Source organism: Delphinapterus leucas, chromosome 10, assembly GCF_059928025.1.
Source record: "Delphinapterus leucas isolate spDelLeu-1000000601 "Yukka" chromosome 10, BTC_Dleu_Yukka2, whole genome shotgun sequence".
Taxonomy (NCBI): domain Eukaryota; kingdom Metazoa; phylum Chordata; class Mammalia; order Artiodactyla; family Monodontidae; genus Delphinapterus; species Delphinapterus leucas.
The window spans coordinates 51,276,065-51,301,889 of NC_143138.1; the positions used below are offsets into that span (position 1 = coordinate 51,276,065).

Consider the following 25,825-nt stretch of genomic DNA (forward strand, 5'->3'; position numbering starts at 1 on the left):
CCAACATGATCCCTTGATAGTCTGTAACTTGTTAGGAATGGGCAGACATTCCATCACCTGGAACACACACACACACACACACACACACACACACACCTCCTTAGGGCACTCAGAGAAGGGAAGCTGGGATTCATCCTTATCTTTAGAGCTCTTGTCTCCAGCACACCCCTTTCTGCTCCTCTCTCCTGTGCCTGCCTCTCCGCCTCCAGACTCCTCACCTTCCTCTATGGGTTTCATCTCTGGCCAGCTGAGGCTTTCAGAAAATCTAGGAAGACAGATGTCTTCAATGCTACAGAAGCCTCAAGAGAAGCATGGAGCCCAGAGGCCAGGTCCAGTGCTCAGGACAGGGAAAGGAGAAAACACAAGAACAGCAAACACCCGTATATCCTAATTGTATTGCCACACTGACCACAAGACCACAGTTCTTAAAACCCCATTTACAAGTCTGACAGCGTGCAACAGTGAGTTGTCTTTTTCTGGTAGATGACACAGAACTCGGACATCTCTCAAAGTTGATGGCGGGCCGGGACTGGCCATCAGATTAGCTGCCCTGAGGGAACAAAGACAAAGACAGGGCACACCCTCATCTCAAGGAGCTTCTGGTGACACATAAAGAGAAACAGGTGATAGGGCATTAATGGATTTAGGTAAGAGTTGCAAACTAAAAGCCTGAAGGCCAGAACCTGTCAACCTTAGTAATTTTTCACTTGCCAACATTTAAAACATTAAAAGCAAAGGACGGTTTACATAAATTTCTATAAATCTAGCATCTCTTTAAAAATAAGAAGACCTGGCAACCCAGACCTGCATTTCCACATGGCAGCCATCATTAGGAGCTGAGTAGAGGCTGACCCCTTTAGCTGGGGCCACTGCTTTCCAGTTGTCCACAGTCCCCACCACTCCCTATCGTGTTATGCCCCGTCTATTTCCCTCATGTATGCTACTGGCCTAGCTTCTATAGGTTTTGAGTCTGTAACTCCTGACTGAGTGAACTAAATAAAATTATACTCAGGGTACAGTGGTAAGTGTTCCATGAAACTAATTAAGCTTCTGCATTTCTTCAATTCGCACTCTGATAGATCTGGAAATTCAGACTTATTTCAGATGGGCCTGAAGATTTGAGCAGAGACTGAAGAAACTGTTGTACTTAAGTGATTAACTTGGTTCTTATGCAAATGTCACAGACAAGGCCAGCCATACTCCTGGCATCAAGTAGACTCGTTGCTTGTGTGCTAAAGAGTAAACCCAAGGCACAAAAAGATACTTGTGAAATGCAGCTTTAGCTATGTTCTTTGGCCTCATTTCCCATTACTGCTATCTTGAGTGCCCCATGGAGTGTGTGCTGGTGTGAGTGAGCTACAGGAGGCCACACCCATGGACATTCCTCTCAGACCCAGTCCTGTCCTGACCTCAGGTCCAGGACAGTTCAGCCCCAGCCTGCAGAGACACCCAGCTTCATTTTGCTCAATTTTAACTTTCAATAGATCATTCCAAGTTTAGAACTTCTTGCACAGTCAATAAGCTTAGGGGAGAAAAATAAAGGAAAGAAAAAATAACTCTTTGTTGAGGACATCTGGACTTGTCTGGCTTTCCTGGGGATTCAAGTAACTATCCATGGAAATTCCTCTCTATGTGTCTGAAAATAATGTTTAAAAGACTAAAAAGCAACATATGAAATAAATTAACAACACCAACTTGGCAAATGTATTCTACATGTTGAAAGGTGTTGTTGAATACAAAGATCAACTCATGTGAACTTCCCCATAGTACACGCATATCCAACAAGGATGCTGTTGAAATCTTTTACTGCTTGAAATTTTATTGATCCAATGGAGTAGAGCTATTTAGAAAGCTCTACTTTCTAAAGTAGCAAACAACTGGGGAAGAGAGATGGGCATAAAAGCTATAAGACAGAGTATCCCATGTCCTTCAACAGAAGGGACACCCAGCTTCCCCAGCTGATTTCTGAAGAAGGCCAGACACACAGGACTTACCTAAGTAGCTCCTTGACCCTTAATGACACAGAAGAAACTGAGTACAGCTCGTAGAGTATCTGACAGATTGTAGAAAATAACATCTCTCCCTGAGAGAACAGTTAAAAGAACAGCATTTTATCTCAGGTCTTAATAATTTGGGGAAAGAGAATATAGTATCTGCAAGAAATAGTACCTTAAGTATTTAGTACATTAAGCATTTTCAAAATCGACATCCCAGCCATCATCAGAAGGAGAGAGTCTCAAGTCACACTCAGAAATATTTTATTTTAAGATACTTCTATATTACATTCTCCTTAAATATAATTTTTTTAAAGCAGAGCTTTAAAATGAGGGATATCCACTAGCAAACAGGATTTTTGAAGATGTTATAATTTCTATATTACAGGGTTAAAAAAGAAACTCATCTTTGAAAATTAAAAAAACAAAACAAAACACTGTCACACCTTTAAAGAAACGGGGTTTTTTTTCACAATCCAAAAACGAGTGCTTGCTAAGCGAATGTTACACATGATGAGGGAAAGAAAATCAGAATCAAAGTCCTCAAAATACATAGAAGACCTCAAAATGTGTATGGACTCATGCACTCATGTGAACACACACGCACATACACACACACAGCAGAAACAAGTGAAGCACAGCCAGGGGCACTGAGGCCCTCCCTGATCCAAACCCAGAAAGTGGGCATCCTTGAAAGCACACAACCCTACCCAGTCTACGCTGTCTCATCTTCAAGTGCTGTTCATCAGAAACCCGCCAGGGAGAACACTAGATTCTCTCCAAAGATATTTGGAACACCATATCAAGTTATATCACCAAATAAGCAAAACAACAAACCCATCTAGTAGTTTCTAAAAGATTTATTCTTTGCCTACTGTCGAGGAGAAATGAGCCTATTATAAATGTCTAACATTAGTCACAAATCTGCAGGCCAGTGAATGAAAAAAAGTTGAAATGACCATGCTTAAGTACAAAGAGACATCTTGGTAATTACGTTTAAGAATGTAAATTATGTTGGTGGAATGCAGGACTGTTTATGAAATGTCGACAAAAGAGGAAATCTTCTGCATCAGAACATTGAGTAATGATGAAATAAAACAAACTGATGAAATTTTCAATTACATTCTCTGGGTCTTATGCTTTCAGCTTTATCTTTGCCCTCTCTCCCCGACTCCCTCGCCCTTCATACCTGATCACCAAGGGAGAAGAAACAAATATACATAATCTTATTTGGGGCAGCCACCTTAGCGAGTGAAGCCTACCTCGACCACAGAGCAGGCAGCTTTCAGGAAGCCCTGGGAAGCCTGCTGAAGCTCTCACCGTGGACCCCAGGGGCAACGTCTCTGAACGTGAAATCAATGCAGACAGTGTAGGTGTTCCAGTAAGGGAATAAGGAGAGAGAAAAAGAGAAGTAGGAAGGGAAGACAGATGATATACTATGTCTGGGAGCAAGTCATGAGAGAAATTAGTTTGCAAACTAATTGATTTGACTATGGTATAAACATGGTCTCCAAACCAGACAATCCCTTTGGTATAAGAAGAAAGGATTAGAGCATCTCTGAATAATTAAATATTTTAAATCCATCCTTAAAAAAACTTATTTTGTGCATTTTTTAAATGTACATACTATATTTAAAAATGAATACATGTAGATAATTTAAAACAATAAATACATATTGGGGTAAATAATTAAAAAATTTTTTTTTAACTATTAGGAGATTGTGGTCAAAACCTGGGTAACCTTTGCCTGGATAAACACTCAGGGAACTCTAAGGCTTCGTTGAGTCAATTATTCTATACTTTGGTTTATTATTATTATTATTGTTGCTGCTGTTATTATTATTTTCACAAAAGCAATATATATTAATTGTAGAAAATTAAGAAATTGCAGAGGAATACAAAAGAAAGGAAAAATCATCTGTAACTCTATTTCTAAAATAGTTTGGTGCCCCTTATCTAACCACATATACAATATTGTATATGTATATAAATCTCTATGTATATACAATATAGTGACTGTTCTATAACTTATTTTTTCAATTAATAATAAATGATGACTACATTATTTTGGAAGAAAATTTTGATTGTCTACACACTACAAATTTGCATATAAATTATGTACCACATTTTAATCAACTCCGTATAGTTGAATATTTAAGTTTTTAAAACTTTCTTGCTCTTTTAATGCCTGAGGAACAGACATGGAGGCCTTTGGATGCCAAGCAGAATGAACTAGATTTTATACTGTGGACCAGTCATTCTCAAGGAAATGGTATTATACCTCCAGGCAATATCTTCAAAATTTGGGCAGATGTTTTTGGTTTTCATGATGTTTGGGGGTTGCTCCTTGTGTTTAGAAGGTGGGGAACAGGGATGCCAGCTGCCTTGCACTGTGGAGAGCAGTCCTGAGCCAGGAAGAGCTGCCCCATGTCCTGTACAACTTTGAAATGTCCTGCTGGAAATGCAGGAGGCCAGGAGCCTGATTACAATTATCCAAGCCCAGAATTTAACTCTGGTTTACATGCAAATGCAAACTATTCTGTGCCCATTTTAAATAAACATTAAGTTTTCTACTACCATGTAAATCAAGGGGAAAATGTTTTCTTCAATGCTTTACCAAGAATTGTGCACCTTTTTTGAAAATTATGTCACTAACATCACCCCATTCCTATTATTGGCATCAGCAACATCACCTACTTCTTTTTTTTTTTTTTTTTTTTTTTAACATCACCTACTTCTAAGAGTCTGCGTTTGAAGATGGCTCACATTCACAGTGATTCTAAGAGGATGTGTGAGCATCTTATCACTTCCTTGTGTCTTCTAATATTGTCATGCCAAACGTTTATGTAATGAAATACATATCTTTATTATAAAGATTATTTTTCCTTCATATGACATGTAAGGCCTTCTATTGCCTTTTACAAAATTCCGTGTAGGTAGGTACTATTTTCTATTGGTTTCATCTTAGGAGAATAAAGAGAACATTTAACAGCATTTATTATAAACAGTGGTCATTGGTCGATTGGGTTGAAAGCTGCAAGTGTAAAGCATTTGGAGGCTTCCAGCAGGAAAATGACAGATAAAACAGGGCTGCAGGTATGACTGTGTGGAGAGGAAGGAAAATAAACAGGAGGCAGAGACCAGAAAAGAAGCGAGTACAACCTGGGCAGGGAACTAATGAAGACCCAGAATGCTGCAATGCCTGAAAAAACCAAAAAGAAGAACTTTCATGGAGGACATTTTAAAAAGAGGAGTTGCTGGAACTCGGTGGTTGAACACAGTGTCAGAGAGGGGCTGTCACAGCATCAGTAGACAGCAGAGTGACTGTTCTCAAAAACAGTCTCACGTGTGTGCGCGCGCACGCATACACACACACACACATACACACACCCAAACTCCAGGTTCTTTATGAAATAATCCCGCTCCCCTCCTGCTGCCAAAGGGAAGACTTATCACACCACTGATTCTGAAATCTGACAGCTCCGCCTGACATGAGTCTGAATTGGAGGGGCGAAGCCTTATTCGGTTTATTTATTTGTTTGTGATTCTCCATCCAAGATAAATCCTAAAACAAATTTCAAGTGTGCTTTAAGTACACTCCAGGTTATAAATCATATACTTGCATTCTCATACTACAGTAAGCATGAAACCACATAGATCAACAACAGATATATATGCCTCCCTTCCTTGCCAAATTCATGCACACACACCCATGCCAAGAGAGAGGATAAAAGGAAACTAAGACAGAACCAATGATGATTCATCCGCAGCATACATGTTTAGGAATCAGAAGCAACCAGAACAATTAAAATAATATGATATTAGACTGGGCAAGGGCCCCATGGTTCTAAATGGCAGAAAAGTGTTTCCAAAATGAAGGGATGGAGAATCATGTATGTCAATCATGAGAGAACCGATGCTGGAGAATACTGGGGAGAGAAGAGACTGTCCTGATTCATATTTGATCTCCAGTTAAGATTAAAAGTGTATTATATGCTGATTTATCTGATTTTAGCTTATATACCCATCCTCAATTTCAAATTTTCTGAGACTAGATAATGTAAATATTTCTTTAAACAATGGAAGAGTGAGTCCATAGTATCCCCAAACATAAAGAGACTATTTACTTATCCTGATCCGTGTCCATGCAACAGTATTGAGTCCATAAAACACAAATATCAGCTTCTTGGTTGCTTTTCTTAACAATCAGAAAGTGAGAAGGATGGCAGCCATATCCTTCTCAACATCACCAAACAATGTCTGATGCATTCCATCAAAGTGCAAAATGTCCCTGGAAACATCACAATTAAATTCTCACATTGTTTCTTTTTGAGTCACTTACCATCTGAAATGTATTCTTTAGCACTTTCTCATTTACATTGTGTGACAAAAAGACAAACCAGATCCAAGGACCATGCTAACTGCCTGATATGGCCAATGGAGGGTTTGTCTAGGCAAAGGCACAGGTAACTCTGTCCATCTCTCCCCACCTCTGCTGCCTGACCTCAAGTTTAACAAGAGGTAAGACATTTATATATTGAGTATGTATTGTGCTACCTTGAAGGAGGCTAAATGAGCCATGAATAAACAGAAAGTGGCCTAAGGCTAAAGAAGATGCTGCAGGTGAGGATCCAGGTGGCTATGACTTAAAGGCCATGGTCTTCCCACCTCTACCTAACTAGGCACAAATTCCAAGCACCTGTCATGGAAGATGAGGCCTCCGTGCGCTCCCGTGCCTGCTGCTCTTGTCCTACTCCTAGCACTGCCCCCTGCCCCACTGTGGTCTTCGATCACACCCTCCCCTCTTAGCCTCTGGGCCATGATGTTGTGATTCTTCCTGGAACCCACTTCTTCACAGTTGTCACCGACTCATACCTACTTATTGTCCAAGACTCCAATCTAGTGCCACACTTTGGGGTAGATATCCTTTCTCTCTGCCTTTACAGGGTTTCTCTTCATCTAGGCACCTACTAGTTACCTGGTGATGATCTCTTTACTCATTTGTCACCTAGAATACGAGTTTCCCAGGGCAGGGACCAAGTCTCTTTGATGTTTATATCTCCAGTGCCCGGCACAGTGAGTGCTAAATGTCTGTCCCTTGCATGACTGGCAAGTTTTTCCTTTTCTTCTAGAGGGCAAGGAGAAGGGCTATCACCTATCAAAGCTGTTAAAACTATCACTGATTTCCACACTGAGGGTAAGGAGGGGTTTGCAAGTCACATTTAGTTCAATGATCAATTGAAATTCATTGCTGACATTTCTTTTCTTTTTTATCACATAAGCCCCTTGGTGGAAAGAAGAGAAAGTCTCACACTCACAAAGGGTACCAGATTTAGACTTGAACATTATCTGCTAGTGAAGTGATGCAAGCAGTCACAGACATGCACCAGCAGAGTTTAAGGAAGAAGCCATTCATCATACGACATTAACCATTACCAGATCATGTGCTCTGAAGTGCACTGTGAATTAGAACTTCTGATAAATTCTACCACCCTCTTGCAAACAGCACAATTATTTTGAATATGTGTGTGTCAAGTATCTTGATTTATTTTAACAAATGCTCACAACTGTTTGGCATGTCATTAACTTTTAATATACTAAGAACAACCTCTCTAGATCCTCAAGAAGTTCTTGCAAGTACCAAATCATTTATAGGATCAATAGACAATGGGCATTGAATCTATTTCATCCAAAGGAAAAAATGCAATATCCTTATCACTCACCAAATGAAGTTTTGCCCAGAATTCAGGTCCTTCCTCCATCTCTCTGAGGCTCGGTGGAATGTACCAAAAGCAAACATTGGCATATTCAGGCTGAAGATGAAGAAAGTTTGAAAGGTAATTAATCTTAGAATGCAATTCAACTCTTAGCTAGTTTTTTTGAGTCATCATGTGTGTCTTACGTTGATAACATCAGAATCTGATAGATTAGACATCTGTTCAGCCTTACTTTTGATAACAGCTTATTGAGAAATTTTCTTCTCAGTTGGGTGCAGCCAGAGAGTGCTCTCCCCTCTGGGTAAGGAATGTGCACAAGATCAAAAATAAACATAATGAAGTTTGAAGCTAACTCATCCCAGCTCTAACTAACCATTAGTTAGCACCTCATACATATATACCTAGAGATACCGTGGTTCATCCCTCTTCAACCCTAATCCTTAAGTTATATCTCACACCACCATATCGTTCCAATAATTTCTTCTCTACTTAAGGTGGCCAAAGTTGTCTTCTATTACCTGCTACACTTGACAAATACAAAATCCCCAATTACCTGTGAGTCGTTAACATATGATGTACTTGGGCTCCACTTAACCAGCCCTGCTGTGACCCTGGCCAATACAGCATCAGAAGGAAACAAAAGGCCATCAGTTTGACTACTGGCTCTCAAGTATCAGTATCAGGAAGGGTGTGAGTCTGCTAGATGGCTTGCTCAAAATGAAGACTCTCAGCACCTGGGCTTAGAACACCCAGACCTGAATAAGTCCATCATAGAAATGGCTGAAGAACTGGGTCATGCCCACCCACTCAGCACCTTCCTCATCTGATTTTTCACGCTGACAGTTTTTGAAATGACTGCCATTTTCCCACCACAAACACAGTTTGTAGGTAATAACTGGTGTTATAATAGTTCTCAAAAACCAAGTTATGCTCCATTGTCAGTATAAAGTTTCAAAGTATTTCAGAGAGAAGAAACAGCTATCACCTCACATCTTAAAATCAAAACTGGTACTATAAAGAGTTTTGATTTTAGTGGATTTTAAATTACAACTGATAGCCCAGAAACATTCAAGCTCAACAAGGTAAGCTCTTGATCTGATCATCCCTTCACATTTGAAGTTTGTAACAGGCTTATTGAATTTGACTAAAAGAAAAAAAAAGGAGCTACAGAAAGAACAAACAAACAGATGAGGAACCAAGATGGTGGAGTGGAAGGACGTGCTCTCACTCCCTCTTGTGAAAACACCAGAATCACAACTAGCTGCTGGACAATCATCGACAGGAAGACACTGGAACTCACCAAGAAAGATACCCCACATCCAAAGACAAAGGAGAAGCCACAATGAGACGGTAGGAGGGGCGCAATCACAGTAAAATCAAATCCCATAACTGCTGGGTGGGTGACTCACAGACTAGAGAACACTTACACCACAGAAGTCCACCCACTGGAGTGAAGGTTCTGAGCCCCACGTCAGGCTTCCCAACCTGGGGGTCCGGCAACAGGAGGAGGAATTCCTAGAGAATTAGATTTTAAAGCTAAGTGGGATTTAATTGCAGGACTTCGACAGGATGGGGGAAAACAGAGACTCCACTCTTGGAGGGCACACACAAAGTAGTGGACACATCGGGACCCAGGGGAAGGAGCAGTGACTCCATAGGAGACTGAATCAGACCTACCTGCTAGTGTTGGAGGGTCTCCTGCAGAGGCGGGCGGTGGATGTGGCTCACCGTAGGGACAAGGACACTGGCAGCAGAAGTTCTGGGGAGTACTCCTTGGCGTGAGCCCTCCCAGGGTCTGTCATTAGCCCCACCAAAGAGCCCAGGTAGGCTCCAGCGTTGGGCTGCCTCAGGTCAAACAACCAACAGGGAGGGAACCCAGCCCCACCCATCAGCAGTCAAGCAGATTAAAGTTTTACTGAGCTCTGCCCACCTGGAGCAACACCCAGCTCTACCCACCACCAGTCCCTCCCATCAGGAAACTTACACAAGCCTCTTAGATAGCCTTATCCACCAGAGGGCAGACAGCAGAAGCAAGAAGAACTACAATCCTGCAGCCCGTAGAACAAAAACCACATTCACAGAAAGATAGACAAGATGAAAGGGCAGAGGGCTATGTACCAGAAAAAAACCCAAAAAAACAACTAAAGGAAGTCGAGATAGGCAACCTTCCAGAAAAAGAATTCAGAAAAATGATAGTGAAGATGATCCAGGACCTCAGAAAAAGAATGGAGGCAAAGATCAAGAAGATGCAAGAAATGTTTAACAAAGATCTAGAAGAATTAAAGAACAAACAAACAGAGATGAACCATACAATAACCGAAATAAAACTACACTAGAAGGAATCAATAGCAGGATAACTGAGGCAGAAGAACAATTCAATAACTGAAATGAAACTACACTAGAAGGAATCAATAGCAGAATAACTGAGGCAGAAGAACGGATAAGTGACCTGGAAGACAGAATGGTGGAATTCACTGCCGTGGAACAGAATAAACAAAAAAGAATGACAAGAAAGGAAGACAGCCTAAGAGACCTCTGTGACAACCTTAAATGCAACAACATACGCATTATAGGGGTCCCAGAGGAGAAGACAGAAAGGACCCGAGAAAATATTTGAAGAGATTATAGTCGAAAACTTCCCTAACATGGGAAAGGAAATACCCACCCAAGTCCAGGAAGCACAGCGAGTCCCATACAGGATAGACCCAAGGAAAAACATGCCGAGACCCATAGTAATCAAATTGGCAAAAATTAAAGAAAAAGAAAAATTCTTCAAAGCAGCAAGGGAAAAAGGACAAATAACATACAAGGGAACTCCCATAAGGTTAACAGCTGGTTTCTCAGCAGAAACCCTACAAGCCACAAGGGAGTGGCATGATATACTTAAAGTGATGAAAGGGAAGAACCTACAACCAAGGTAACTCTACCCAGCAAGGATCTCATTCACATTTGATGGAGAAATCAAAAGCTTTACTGACAAGCAAAAGCTAAGCGAGTTCAGCACCACCAAACCACCTCTACAACAAATGCTAAAGGAACTTCTCTAAGTGGCAAACACAAGAGAAGAAAAGGACCTACAAAAACAAACCCAAAACAATTAAGAAAATGGTCATAGGAACATACATATTGATAATTACCTTAAACGTGAATGGATTAAATGCTCCAACCAAAGGATGCAGGCTTGCTGAATGGATACAAAAACAAGACCCATAAATATGCCATCTACAAGAGACCCACCTCAGACCTAGGGACACATACACACTGAAAGTGAGGGGATCGAAAAAGATATTCCATGCAAATGGAAATCAAAAGAAAGCTGGAGTAGCAATACTCATATCAGATTAAACAGACTTTAAAGAATGTTACAAGAGACAAGGAAAGACACTACATAATGATGAAGGGATCAATCCAAGAAAAAGATATAACAATTATAAATATATATGCACCCAACATAGGAGCACCTCAATACATACAGCAACTGCTAACAGCTCTAAAAGAGGTAATCGACAGTAACATAATAATAGTGGGGGACTTTAACACCTCACTTACACCAATGGACAAATGATCCAAAATGAAAATAAATAAGGGAACAGAAACTTTAAATGACACAATAGACATGAGAGATTTAATTGATATTTATAGGACATTCCATCCAAAAACAGCAGATTACCCTTTCTTCTCAAGTGCACAAGGAACATTCTCCAGGATAGATCACATCTTGGGTCACAAACCAAGCCTCAGTAAATTTAAGAAAATTGCAATCATATCAAGCATCTTTCCTGACCACAACACTATGAGATTAGAAACGAATTACTGGGAAAAAAACGTAAAAAACACAAACACGTGGAGGCTAAACAATACATTACTAAATAACCAAGAGATCACTGATGAAATCAATGAGGAACTCAAAAAATACCTAGAGACAAATGACAATGAAAACACGACTATCCAAAACCTATGGGATGCAGCAAAAGCAGTACTAAGAGGGAAGTTTATAGCTATGCAAGCCTACATCAAAATACAAGAAAAATCTCAAATAAATAATCTAGCCTTACACCTAAAGGAACTAGAGAAAGAAGAAAAAACAAAACCCAAAGTGAGCAGAATGAAAGAAATCATCAAGATCAGAGCAGAAATAAATGAATCAGAAACAAAGAAAACAATAGCAAAGATCAATAAAACTAAAAGCTGGTTCTTTGAGAAGATAAACAAAATTGGTAAACCATTAGCCAGATTCATCAAGAAAAAGAGGGAGAGGACTCAAATCAATAAAATTAGAAATGAAAAAGGAGAAGTTACAACAGACACCGCAGAAATACAAAGCAACCTAAGAGACTACTACAAGCAATTCTATGCCAATAAAATGGACAACCTGGAAGAAATGGACAAATTCATAGAAGGGTATAACCTTCCAAGACTGAACCAGGAAGAAATAGAAAATATGAACAGACCAATCACAAGTAATGAAATTGAAACTGTGATTAAAAATCTTCCAACAAACAAAAGTCCAGGACCAGATGGCTTCACAGGTGAATTTTATCAAACATTTAGAGAAGAGCTAACACCCATCCTTCTCAAACTCTTCCAAAAAACTGCAGAGGAAGGAACACTCCCAAACGCATTCTGTGAGCCCACCATCACCCTGATACCAGAATCAGACAAAGATATTACAAAAAATGAAAATTACAGACCAATATCACTGATGAATATAGATGCAAAAATCCTCAACAAAATGCTAGCAAAGAGAATCCAACAACAAATTAAAAGGATCATACACCATGACCAAGTGGGATTTATCCCAGGGATGCAAGGATTCTTCAATATATGCAAATCAATCAATGTGATACACCATATTAACAAATTGAATAAAAAAAACATATGATCATCTCATTAGATGCAGAAAAAGCTTTTGACAAAATTCAACACCCATTTATGATAAAAACTCTACAGAAAATGGGCATAGAGGAAACATACTTCAACATAATAAAGGTCATATATGACAAACCCATTGCAAACATCATTCTCAATGGTGAAAAACTGAAAGCATTTCCTCTAAGATCAGGAACAAGACAAGGATGTCCACTCTCACCACTACTATTCAATATAGTTTTGGAAGTCCTAGCCACAGCAATCAGAGAAGAAAAAGAAATAAAAGGAATCCAAATCGGAAAAGAAGAAGTAAAACTGTCATTGTTTGAAGATGACATGATACTATACATAGAGAATCCTAAAGATGCCACCAGAAAACTACTAGAGCTAATCAATGATTTTGGTAAAGTAGCAGGATACAAAATTAATGCACAGAAATCTCTTGCATTCCTATACACGAATGATGAAAAATCTGAAAGAGAAATTAAGGAAACACTCCCATTTACCATTGCAACAAAAAGAATAAAATACCTAGGAATAAACCTACCTAGGGAGACAAATGACCTGTATGCAGAAAACTATAAGACACTGAGAAAGAAATTAAAGATGATACCAATAAATGGAGAGATATACCATGTTCTTGGATTGGAAGAATGAATATTGTGAAAATGACTATACTACCCAAAGCAATCTACAGATTCAATGCAATGCCTATCAAATTACCGGTGGCATTTTTTACAGAACTAGAACAAAAAATCTTAAAATTTGTAGGGAAACACAAAAGATTCCAAATAGTCAAAGCAATCTTGAGGGAAAAAAATGGAGCTGGAGGAATCAGACTCCCTGACTTCAGACTATACTACAAAGCTACAGCAATCTAGACAATATGGTACTGGTACAAAAACAAGAATATAGATCAATGGAACAGGATAGAAAGCCTAGCGATAAACCCACGCACCTATGGTCAGGTAATCTATGACAAAGGAGGCAAGGATATACAGTGGAGAAAGACAGTCTCTTCAATAAGTGGTGCTGGGAAAACTGGACAGCTACATGTAAAAGAATGAAATTAGAACACTCTCTAACACCATACACAAAAATAAACTCAAAATGGATTAAAGACCTAAATGTAAGGCCAGAAGCTATAAAACTCTCAGAGGAAAACATAGGAAGAATACTCTTTGACATAAATCACAGCAAGATCTTTTTTGACCCACCTCCTAGAACAATGGAAATAAAAACAAAAATAACCAATTGGGACCTAAGGAAACTTAAAAGCTTTTGCACAGCAACGGAAACTAGAAACAAAATGAAAAGGCAACCTTCAGAATGGGAGAAAATATTTGCAAATGAATCAACAGATAAAGGATTAATCTCCAAAATATATAAACAGTTCAAGCAGCTCAATATTAAAAAAACAAACAACCCAGTCAAAAAATGGGCAGAAGACCTAAATAGACATTTCTCCAAAGAACACATACAGATGGCCAAGAAGCACATGAAAAGATGCTCAACATCACTAATTATTAGAGAAATGCAAATCGAAACTGCAATGAGGTATCACCTCACACTGGTTAGAATAGCATCATCAGAAAATCTACAAACAACAAATGCTAGAGAGGGTATGGAGAAAAGGAAACCGTCTTGCACTGTTGGTGGGAATGTAAATTGATACAGCCACTATGGAGAACATTATGGAGGTTCCTTAAGAAACTAAAAATAGAACTACCATATGACCCAGCAATCCCACTACTGGGCAAATACCCTGAGAAAACCATAATTCAAAAAGACACATGCACCCCAATGTTCACTGCAACACTATTTACAATAGCCAGGTCATGGAAGCAACCTAAATGCCCACTGACAGACGAATGGATAAAGAAGATGTGGTACAAATATACAATGGAATATTATTCAGCCATAAAAAGGAACGAAACTGGGTCATTTGTAGAGACATGGATGGACCTAGAGACTGTTATACAGAGTGAAGTAAGTCAGAAAGAGAAAAACAAATATCGTATATTAACACATATATGTGGAACCTAGAAAAATGGTACAGATGAACCGGGTGGCAAGGCAGAAATAGAGACACAGATGTAGAGAACAAACGTATGGACACCAAGGGGGGAAGGTGGGGTGTGGTGGTGGTGGTGTGATGAATTGGGAGATTGGGATTGACATGTATACACTGATGTGTATAAGATAGATAACTAATATTGAACATGGGAAAAATAAACAAATGATTAAAAAAATAAAAAAACAAATAAGGTACTTTGTAATTCAAGTCAATTCCATAAACATTTATCATGAAACTACAATAGTCTTTACAGATCTACACAATTTATACTTGGTTTTCTAATTTATGATTAATTTGGTTTCTCTAGAATAGAATGTCCTGGCCTTCAAATTGTTTAATCATCTAATGTGAATAAATCTTTCTGTGAATAAATAAAGTCACTATGGTTGATTAGAAAGTAGAAAAAAACAGTTATTATCTGTCACTAGATTCTAGGAATTTCCGTCTTTATATCAACGAAGATTTTTTTCCAGGTGCCATTTATGTCAGTTATCAATTTATTGCCTCTCAGCTCCGAATCCACCCGTTCTTTATGTTCTCCAATAATGGAAGTGGACTCTATAAATATTTCTCCTTGCCATCTGGTCCAATCGGAGACTTTATCACCAGAGGGTGCTGGAGGGACACGGAGAAGGAAGAGGTGTCTCCTCCTGGTCAAGTGCACTCATCTCATGGGGCTCCTGCAGTAGGAGGGGCTCTTTTCAGCAGTTTTGGTGACCAGCAGCAAGTGGCCCCTGACAGCTTCCCCCAGCACCACGCCCTGTGGCGGCTTCACAGCAGCCTGGTCACAGGAGGATGACCATAAATGGTTTTTCTTGCACACTCTCCTCCGGGGACTTCATAGGGAGGGCTGCCAGCAATGCACCTTGCCTTGGATGGCTTGAGTGAGTTCTAAAATATGGCAGTGCCCTGATATCAGTGTCCTCCAGCACTCGAGGAGGTGGACTCCTAGAGACCCCACCTGTGTGACACCTTGGGGGACTTCCCTGTCATCTTGGGAGCCACACTGCACCCTCTCCAACCTAGTCTGGATCTCAGCCCTGGGTGGGGGTGGCCTCTTGCTCAGTGCTCCATCTCTGTTCTAGGAGTGATGTCTGTTCTTTACAGTATCTGCTATTTCTGTATTTTTTAGGGTCTCTTGTGAGGCAATCTCCCATGACTCCAATCAACTGTTAATAATTCTTTTTTTAAAATATGGAACTCTTCACAGATCTGCATGTCATCCTTGCACAGGGACCACCCTAATCTTTTCTGTATTGTTCTAATTTTAATATATGTGCTGCTAAAGCAAGCACGATAATTCTTTACATTGCACTTTCCCACTTCAGATTACTGTGCAGCTTTTGTCTTTTTATTGGACCCTAATACATCATTAAATAAGCCATTCCAAAAAAAAAAAAAAAAAAGCCATTCCTTTTCATTTGCATGGCAACATTATGAATCATTTTGTAATAGTTTCTATCTGCTACCAGATCTGCTCTATATATTATGTTAGGACCTAGTCCTTTTGAACCACCTTTTATATTTTTTTCCTTGAATAAGTTTCGGTTTATATATATATATATATATATATATTTTTTTTTTTTTTTGCGGTACGCGGGCCTCTCATTGTGGTCTCTCCCGTTGCGGAGCACAGGCTCCGGACGCGCAGGCTCAGCGGCCATGGCTCAAGGGCCCAGCCGCTCCGTGGCATGTGGGATCTTCCCGGACCAGGGCACAAACCCGCGTCCCCTGAATCGGCAGGCGGACTCTCAACCACTGCGCCACCAGGGAAGCCCGGTTTAGATATTTTGGAAGTGACAAATCTGTGATATCTTTGCCCAGTCTCTTTTAGAATGGTGTGGCTCCAGTGCTATGATATTTGAAAACTGGTGAAGCCTTTTTGACATTTCATTTCATTGGAGGAAAGTTGATGCTCCATTTGGTGGAATACCTTTACTATAGGCATTCCCCAAATTATTAAAACTTGGAAAAAACATCCCTTGAATATCCACTAGGAACATATTTGAGTTTTCCTGTCTCTTTGCCTCTGTAGCTTTTATTTTATATAGACTTTCTTCAAGTAGCTTCAAAGCAGTAAAGTGTATTTTCAGAGTAGAACCATTCACATGCCACTTAATTCCCTACATATACAAAAGTCTGACCTCTTGGGCGTCTTAGGACCACATTTAGTCCATATTGTCTAACACCACAACATTGAGAAGGCATAAAAGGGAATCCAAGTGTCTAGATCAGACGGATGATAGAGAAGGGTACAAAAAACCTGTAGCAGTAAAAGCATTGTCATCATCTTTAAAAATTCATGGAGAAGTAGAGAAGTGTCACCAAAGAAAAGATGGGTTCATTCTATCCTGATTTTCAAAGAGAAAGAAAGGAGATATATTCCAAGAAATAAAGCCAGTGCTTTGATGTCAATTCCAGCAAGGATTATTGAGCAAATAATATGAGACCCTTGGGGGAAAAAAAGTCAGTGGTCACCAAGATCCAGTAGCTTGTATTCTCTAAAACTGAGCTTTGTCAAAAGAAATTCATCTCTGTTGCTGAAATATCATTAGGTCACAAGGATGATGATGATTAACAATAATAAAAACTAGCTGTATGCTTTTTAATAAGTATAAATGTAGACTCTAGCACATAGACTGAAATGATCAATCATGCAAATATAGAACGGAGAAGGGGGTCATGATGGATTTTACCTGACTCCAAGCTCACAAGTTTTAAGTAACTGATTAGACTACTGAAAAATTCCAAAGGCAGCACTTAGTAGCACAAAAAGCCTGGGTTTTGCAGTCACATGGATGCAGTTTGAATCCCAACTTCACCAGGTCTTTGCTTGGACAAGTGTCAAACTCTCTAAGCTTCAGCTTCCTAATCTATAAAATGGAGATTACATTGTCTACCCCACAGAGTTGGTTTGATGAGTAAAGAGATTATTTCCAACATTTACCACCACATCTGGCACACAGAAGGCACTCTACTAGTGTAGTGACTATTATTTGGAACTATATTGGTAGAAAGATGTGCTTTTCAAGTGGATAAACAGTCCCACTTGAAAATCTTCACTGGGTGAGACACATCACTGTGTTAATTTCTACCTACATATTAGAAGGGGAACATAAGAAAGTTATAGCATGTCCAAAGAAGGGCAACTGAAATGTTCAATTTCATATGGTTTAAACACAGAATATAACTCAAAATTTTTATATGTTCTAGATATTGGACCAGGCATTGGGATGAGAAACATGACTTACATTTTATGCTTATCTCCAGGAACTCAGAGAACAGTAATAAAGCTAGGTACAGGCAATCAAGCTGCAATGGTATGGGTATTTTAAAAGAAGAAATTTCTCATAATCCAAGAAATATTCCTGGCAAAGCGAATAGTACACAGGTAGAAGCTGGTGTATTCAGGGTGATGGCAAGTACTTGGAATGACTAGATGGCAGGGTGTGCTGAAGAGGGGTTATGCTGGAAACAGAGATGGGCATCCTTTCACAAAGGGCTTCCTCACTGGCCATGCTGGGGAGTCTGGGCTTGATTCCAGAGGCAACTGGAGAGTTTCAGTCTAGGGGACAGATTTCATTTTATTAGAAAGCCCACAGGGTGGCTGCAGTGTGGAGATGGGATAAAGGGGTCTAAGACTGGAAGCAGTGGATGAGTTGGGAGACAGCACCAACCTGAGTGGTAAGGGGAGCCTGAACTAAGGTGGTGGCTTTAGGAGTAGAGAAGGGAAATAGGTGAAGACAACATTGAGACTTTGGTTTAGATAAATCATAGTTCTAATGAAAAAGAAGAAGATGGATCATAGTTCTAATGGAAAAGAGTTCCAAAAATTCATCTGGAAAATGAATTTATCAAAATTTTGGTAAAGAAAATGGCTACACTTCAGCTTTAGAAATGATGAATTTGAGGTGACTGTGGGAGTCTGGAAAATTCCAGGACATACCTATATACAAAGGACTGAAGCTGAGGAGACAAGTCAGGGATGGAGACATTATTGAGACTATTGATGACAAAGCTCTAGACATGGATAAAGCATTTCAGGGAAATGGACACAGGAAAGGGCCAAGACAAAAGAATGGAGAGCATTTAAGCAGTCCCCAGATGAAAAGACCTTCACACAGAGACTTAGAAGAGAAAGTCACATGGAAAGGAGAAAAACTGGGAAAGAAAGTTAAAGGAACCAAGACAGGAAAGAAGTGGATAATGGTGCAAAATGCTGCAGAAGTCCAAGAAGAAAATTAAAGGATGTGCACTGAATTTAGCAAATAGAAGGTTGTTATGATCTAATAAAACTATATAAAAACTATATTTAAAAAACTGTAAGTTGCAATGTGCTTGATACATATCAAATCCTAATAGTAGGATTCAGTAAGTATTAGAATATGAATATTTAGAGCTCCCTGGAAGAGGAATAAACTGTGAATTCTCTTACACAGGAAGTGTTCTGGCAGAAGTTGACTTCCTGTTACAAGAACTATCAAGAGAGGTTTCCTGCACTGAGCAGGAAGTTGACTAGATGTCCTTGAAGATCCTTTGTAACTCAGAAAGCCTATGAAACCTAAATAACTCTTTCTAAGGCAGAACTCAGGAAGAGAAAAACAAAAAGTTGAATAATTAGGACTCTCCCAAGAGATCAAAATAAACATGTGAATGATAGTATATACTGCTAAGAAAACATATTAGATCTTAGATCCAACATGGAAAAATAAAGAGAGGATTTTCAGGGGCCTATGAATAATGCAGAATTCCTTTGAAATGATAAGTTTCAATCATCTTCAAGAAGATATGCATTACTTTTGTTCTTTTCAGGGAAAGATATTCAAGTACTAGATACTCTGTGTGGTTGTGTTCATTTACTGTTTGTAATGTTCCACTTAACACTCTCACTGCCATCTGCTTCACAGTGAAATATACGTATATATCATTATCGACTTTGTTTCTTCCTAAATTGAAAACCTTGCAGTTTTACAGACCTGGGCTCTCATCAAACCTGTGTATCTCTTCTCTTAAGTATGCATTAGGGTTATATTTAATCAGTGCAAGGAAGGCATTTGTTAACAAAAAGAGGCTAATCGATTTGACACTTAATATGTGAAATTCAAGGTCTAAATTTACTTTATTTCTCTAAATGGATACAGAGAAAAGAGGCAAATGCAGATCACATACAAAATCCCTTATAAGTAGGAATTCTGGAGGACCATTGGAGGAGCCACCTTCCCTGCTTTGGGGCCATCTGGCTCCCACAGATAAAATATCCAGGGCAGAAGGCTGCCTAATACTTAAAATCCACCTTAACTTTCATTACAAGGATGTGAATGTTTGCATTTCCCTAAAGATGATGGCAAGAGGTTCCTCCCTCAATTTTCAAGCCTTTAGGAAGGTATATAAATAACTTTTAAATCAGTTCATTTTTCTCGTCACTTTTTCTCTCAGCTCTATCAAAAGACTGTGCAGTTCTGAGGTGTACAGCACTTTTCTTAAGACCTATACCTCCCACAGCTAGAGAAATAAAAAAGGCAATTCAAACTTGAGAAAATAAAGAGGTAATTCAACCTCAAGAAAATAAAAAAGGTGATTCAAACTCAAATTCAATCCAGTCAGGTAGCTCTTGTTTCATCCTCACATGGTAAGTATGCATCTCTAGAAAATACAGACATTTTCTTCTGTAGTTATAATGCCATTGTTATGTCTAACAAAATCAGTGATAACTCCTACCAGTTCATATTAGAAATTCCCCAACTGTTTCAAAATTTACTTTTTACAATTGGCTCCCTCAAACTAGGGTTCCAACAGGTGCATTGGAATATGGACTCTTCTGCTCTTTTTGCAAGTTCCTTTATATCCCTAGTTTTCAGAGAGTCTGGATTCTTAGAACCTTCTGATCAGATGCCCCCTTTGCAGACAGTGGGAGAATCCACAGCCAGGAGTCTCCGGAGCAGTGTTTCCCAAAGTCATCTGAGGATCACCATCACATCTCACCCAAGTTACTGCAACAGTCTCCACCTTCTCTCACTTATTCTTTTCTTGTCCTCACCTCACCACCACCCCCTCCCTCTCTTCTCATGATATCCAGCACCATCTTTCAAAATGGAAGTCAGACTCCTCTCTGCTGAAAACTTCTCCAGAGATTACACTTGGAATAAAAGGCAAAGGTCTTTACCATGACCCGCCTGGCTCCAGCAGATCTGGTCTCTGCCAACCTCTCCACACTATCACCGACTATCTCTCCCCCTTGCTTAATGCACCTTCTTTTGGCTCCTCAAACACACAAAACTCTTCCTCTCACTGTTGTGGCCTCTCCCGTCGCAGAGCACAGGCTCTGGACGTACAGGCTCAACGGCCATGGCTCACGGGCCCAGCCGCTCCGCGGCATGTGGGATCTTCCGGGACCGGGGCATGAACCCGTGTCCCCTGCATCGGCAGGTGGACTCTCGACCACTGTGTCACCAGGGAAGCCCGCACACGGAACTCTTTTCAGCTTCAAGCCTTGGCAGTTGTTTGTTGATTCTATCTAGAATGCCTTTCCCCCAAGCATCTGTGTGGCACGCTTCTTACCATCATTCAGCAGGTCTCAGCGCAGAGGAAACCCCAGAGGGCCCTACCTGCATCCCAACCAAAAAGGCCACCACCATCCACACCCCCCATTTCAGCATTTTACCCTATTTATTTCCATTATAGTACTTCCCATATCTGGAACTGTCTAATGAGTTATTTGTAATTACTTATTATCTTTCATGAATCTGTTGTATTGTTTTCTTAATACTTCCCCCAACTTGATGTTTCCCATGTAATAATTTGCTTGTTTACTGCCTGTCACTTTCCTTTTGAATGTAAGCACCATGAGAGTTGGGAACTTCCCTGTCTTATATCTCCAGCACGTAGCAATTGCTCAGTAAATCTTGTCAAATAAATGAATACCAAAAACTAGCCAGATTGCTTATATACAGGATACACTCCTAGGCTGCAGTCTCTAAGTGATTTTTATTATGTTAAAAATTGCTATAAAGTATATGCTATAAGAAGAGCTAAGCAAACCTCACACGTTGTATTTCTTAAAAATCAGAATTAAATAATATTCTTCATATTTTCTAACCATATATTTTAGAAAAAACCCCCAATAATCTCTATCTTTGTAACCACCATATTTCTTATATATAGCAAACAATCCAACAACAAAATGACTTATTTTCCCATTGCTCCAAAGCTAATATGCTCTCATTATTTTATAAAAAGAGAAAACGATATGCATTATTGTACATTCACTTAATTGATTTTTCACAGAAGCACCACTATAGCACAGTTGAATATTTGCAGTACAAGCATTATGCAATTTATATATCAAGATACAGGTCATAATTTATTCAGTATTATCCTTGGTAATTATTATTGAGCACTGTAATTTTCAATACTTAAAGGCAAGTGTGTTCTCTGAATCCAACAAAGGAAAAATACTCGCTAATAGAGTAAATTAACATAATGGACTCTATGAATTAAGCTAATGGCTTGTTTCTAAGCCTGCAACACAAAAACCAATGAAATATAATAGATTAGAAAATTACCACCTTCATCACTGTTGACTGACAAAATCACAAGCACAATTCTGTAATCACTTACTTCCATCAGTAATTTGAATCCTTCTCTTTTCTTGATTTCTTCTACTAGGTACCTAAAAAAAAGTCACAATAATATTTATAATCTTCAATCTAAAAAATCCATGAACATGGCTGACATACAATAAAACTATAATTTCTGATGCAGAGACAAGGCTTAGAAATAAGTAAGGGTACATGTACAGGCACAGGTTTGGATTTAGACGGATACACCTGAGCCTACTGCAGTCCACTGGGGCCTGAGTAAAAAGGTACATCTCTTTGATGAGATGATGTCTATCTTACATGTTAGCATCAGACTTCAACCCAAGTGTGAAAGCCACACAAAGTAGATTGGATATATATCTCATTCATATTCTAGATGGGAATTTAGCATAGGTACTTAAATTATCTAGCTGGCTTGCTGGTAAAAGTTTTTGGTGTTTAGTCTTGCTTGTATGTTCTTTTAAGATCAAGGAAGTGCAACACCATCCTTTCCAAGGCCAGGCCAGAGGGAAGAAAGACTGATCACTGGTATCATGCTAAAAGTAAGTGGGTTGTAGCCATTGATAGAATGTCTATGAAGTTATCTTGAATGTCAGGGAAAAAAGAATTATCATGCCATAAGCAAAGGGCACAGCTACATGAGATATGGAATGTGATGGAGAAAAGACTAAAATGACATTGAGAATGTAGAGTAAATCAACACTGACTCTGCCCCACTGGGTTTGGTTATTGTCTAAATAAAAAGATAAACCTTCTGAACAATTGGCCTTGAAAACTAGTGATTTGTTCATGAGCTTTGAAAAGTTCATAACACTTGACCCAGTATTTCAAACTAGGGTGTCAAATGTAAGGAAATGATCGGAGGTGCTGACAAAAATGTACTTTCCAGGGTATTTTGTAATTTTATATGTTATAGCCAAAAAGAAAGGAAGGAAGGAAGGAAGCAGGCAAGCAAGCAAGCACTGGCTTTGAAAATCTTGTCCGGTCATATGGAATTATGGTACCATCATACTGAATTGATTGTGTAAATAAATTACATATATTCAATTAATACTTAAGGACAACAAAGAAACGCTCCTCTTTGGACCTCAATTCCCTTACCTGTAAAACTGGAATAACACATTCTGATTTTCCAATCTCAAAAGGACGTTGTAAAAAAATTAAATAAAATCATATGTAAAAAATTGTATAGAATATAAACTGTGGAAATGGGGGATTATTATTACTATGTTTATTTACTAAAGGATATTCTAGAATGTGGATATGAAATACACCAGTTAATGGGATGAAGTTCTTTTTTCCCAAACAATTTTTTTAGCTTTTTGCATAAGGTTAAGTATTGGTGCTTAGCATACAGATTATATCATCTTTAAATTATAAAATATCTTAAAAAATCCTATCGGTATTAACTGGATAATATGAATCTTTTATTTTGAGCAATAATGTTGTGACACCACACATGTGTGTGTGCACACACGTGCGCGCACACACACACACACACACAGATTCACAAAGTATTTGATGTTCTTTCTACATACTCCTTTCCCTGAACGTTTTTTCAGGAGATGTCATGTAGCTGTAAAGTTTTTACACCGTTAGCACACTGCCTAACTTTCGATAAAAGCAATTCCAATGGTCAATAAACATTAGAAAAGATGCTCAAGATCACTGGTAATCAAAGAAGTGCAAATCAAAATAACAATACTAAACCTGCTGCCCACAGGACACTGGAAACAAATTTAAAGAGGGACAACATCCAGTGCTAGTGAATGTGATAGAAAGCTGCTATAAACCTTTCAAAATTAATAATACTCGTAGCTTCTGATCCAGCAAACCACTTATGAGATGCTGGTCTACCAGGAAAACCTCATCAACACTAAGACAGATAGATAGAGAGAGAGAGAGAGATAGAGATAGAGAGAGAGAGAGAGAGAGAGAGAGAGAGAGATGCATACACAAATGTTGCTGCATCTAAATCTACATGTGCATGTGTATGTGTGTGCATTCCATACGGAATAATTAGAAACAAGATTAATATCCAGAAATTGGCAAAGGGTAAAATAAAATGTATTATAGCAACACATGTACTACGATGCAGCTATTAAAGAGGATGGATTATATCTACTTCAATTAAACCACAGGGATGCTCATGGTGTATTAGTAAGAGATGAAAGCAAGGGACTGAGAAACGTAGATAATATGATTCTGCTTTTTAAGAAAATGTAAAAAAAAGAAAAAGCATAAGTGATCCCTCTCCACATGTATATATGATCATGGAATGAAGTATGGAAGACCACATCCTAAAGACATCCTTGATGTCTACCTGAGGAAGCAAGAAACAGGATGCAGTGGGGAGGTAGAGACTGTTTACTCTTTTTATATCTCTGCAAAGCTTCATAGGTGTGGTGACTCATAATTTTTGAAAAGGAAATTAATAAAAGAAAAAAATACAAATCACAAAACAAAATAAATAGACATATACAATCTTTATCTATACAAGGAAAGCTTCATGAACCCTATTTTTTCTTACCTTTTCAGGCACAAATATAACAACAATCTGCTAACTCAGTGCCATGATTCCATTCTGAGGGGGTCTGCACTAATCCTGGATACCCCCAGGTTATGAAATCCAGGCAACGACTCTAGAAAATCCTAGTTGTGCAGTTGATCAACTTTGTGATTCTAGGCAAACTCCTCAGACTCCCTGAGCCCTCCTCAGTTTCCTCATGCACATAATGGAGATGTGGAACTAGATTTGTAAAATCCTTCCCCAACAGATAAGACTGTTAAGATGAAATTTCGACACACTGCCCATAGTCTCAGTTTCAAATATCTGTCAAGGGCCTCCCTGGTGGCGTAGTGGTTGAGAGTCCGCCTGCTGATGCAGGGGACACGGGTTCCTGCCCCGGTCCGGGAAGATCCCACATGCCGCGGGACGGCTGGGCCCGTGAGCCATGGCCGCTGAGCCTGCGCATCCGGAGCCTGTGCTCTGCAACGGGAGAGGCCATAACAGTGAGAGGCCCGTGTACCGCAAAAAAAAAAAAAAATCTGTCAAACTGGCTAACATTGCTCCTGGGAGAAAGGCATCCTAAGGCAGAGCTGAATCATTTCAGTTAAAACTCTGCCTTTTGCAAACCACGTGGATCAATGCCCCCATGCAGTCACTCTCAGAACCTGTAAAGCCCAGTGTAACAAACACTCCAACTGAACTGAGGGTGGAGGTGATTTGGATAAAGAATTATAACAATAATAAAAGGTTTACACCAGAGTTCCCAAACTACGGTCCTTGGTATACCATGTTAATAGGTTTCCCACATGAAAGTGTTCCATTCAAATAAATTTGAGCAATGCTAGGCATATCCATTAGATTGCTTTTGCTTAAAATTAGAAGTGTGCTTGGCTGAATTCATGAGAACATTTATTGAGCTGGTTGGAAAGTTCAGTAATGTCACCAAGAAACAGGCATTTTCTATTATTTCAGCCTGCCATGTTCAGAGTGTTAGTGAATTCACTTGTGTTCACAAGATGGCAGCCACAGCTCCACACATCACATCCATATGTGACAGTGTC

General features: G+C 39.2%; 1 protein-coding gene and 1 non-coding gene across 2 annotated transcripts in view; both read right to left on the reverse strand.

Annotated features, from left to right (window-relative positions):
• The window catches only part of GADL1 (GAD like acidic amino acid decarboxylase 1), a 390,875-nt gene that overhangs the window by 64,569 nt on the left and 300,481 nt on the right, over positions 1 to 25,825 (reverse strand). The window contains exons 15-16 of the mRNA XM_022553949.2: positions 22,275 to 22,326; positions 7,718 to 7,807 (exon numbers count right to left, since the gene is read on the reverse strand). Of these exons, the coding sequence (XP_022409657.1) occupies positions 7,718 to 7,807; positions 22,275 to 22,326 (142 nt within the window). The remainder of the gene's footprint in view (positions 1 to 7,717; positions 7,808 to 22,274; positions 22,327 to 25,825) is intronic.
• Positions 15,846 to 15,952, reverse strand: LOC115804027 (U6 spliceosomal RNA). Its single transcript, XR_004024836.1, has one exon. It is a non-coding gene; the product is annotated as a U6 spliceosomal RNA (small nuclear RNA).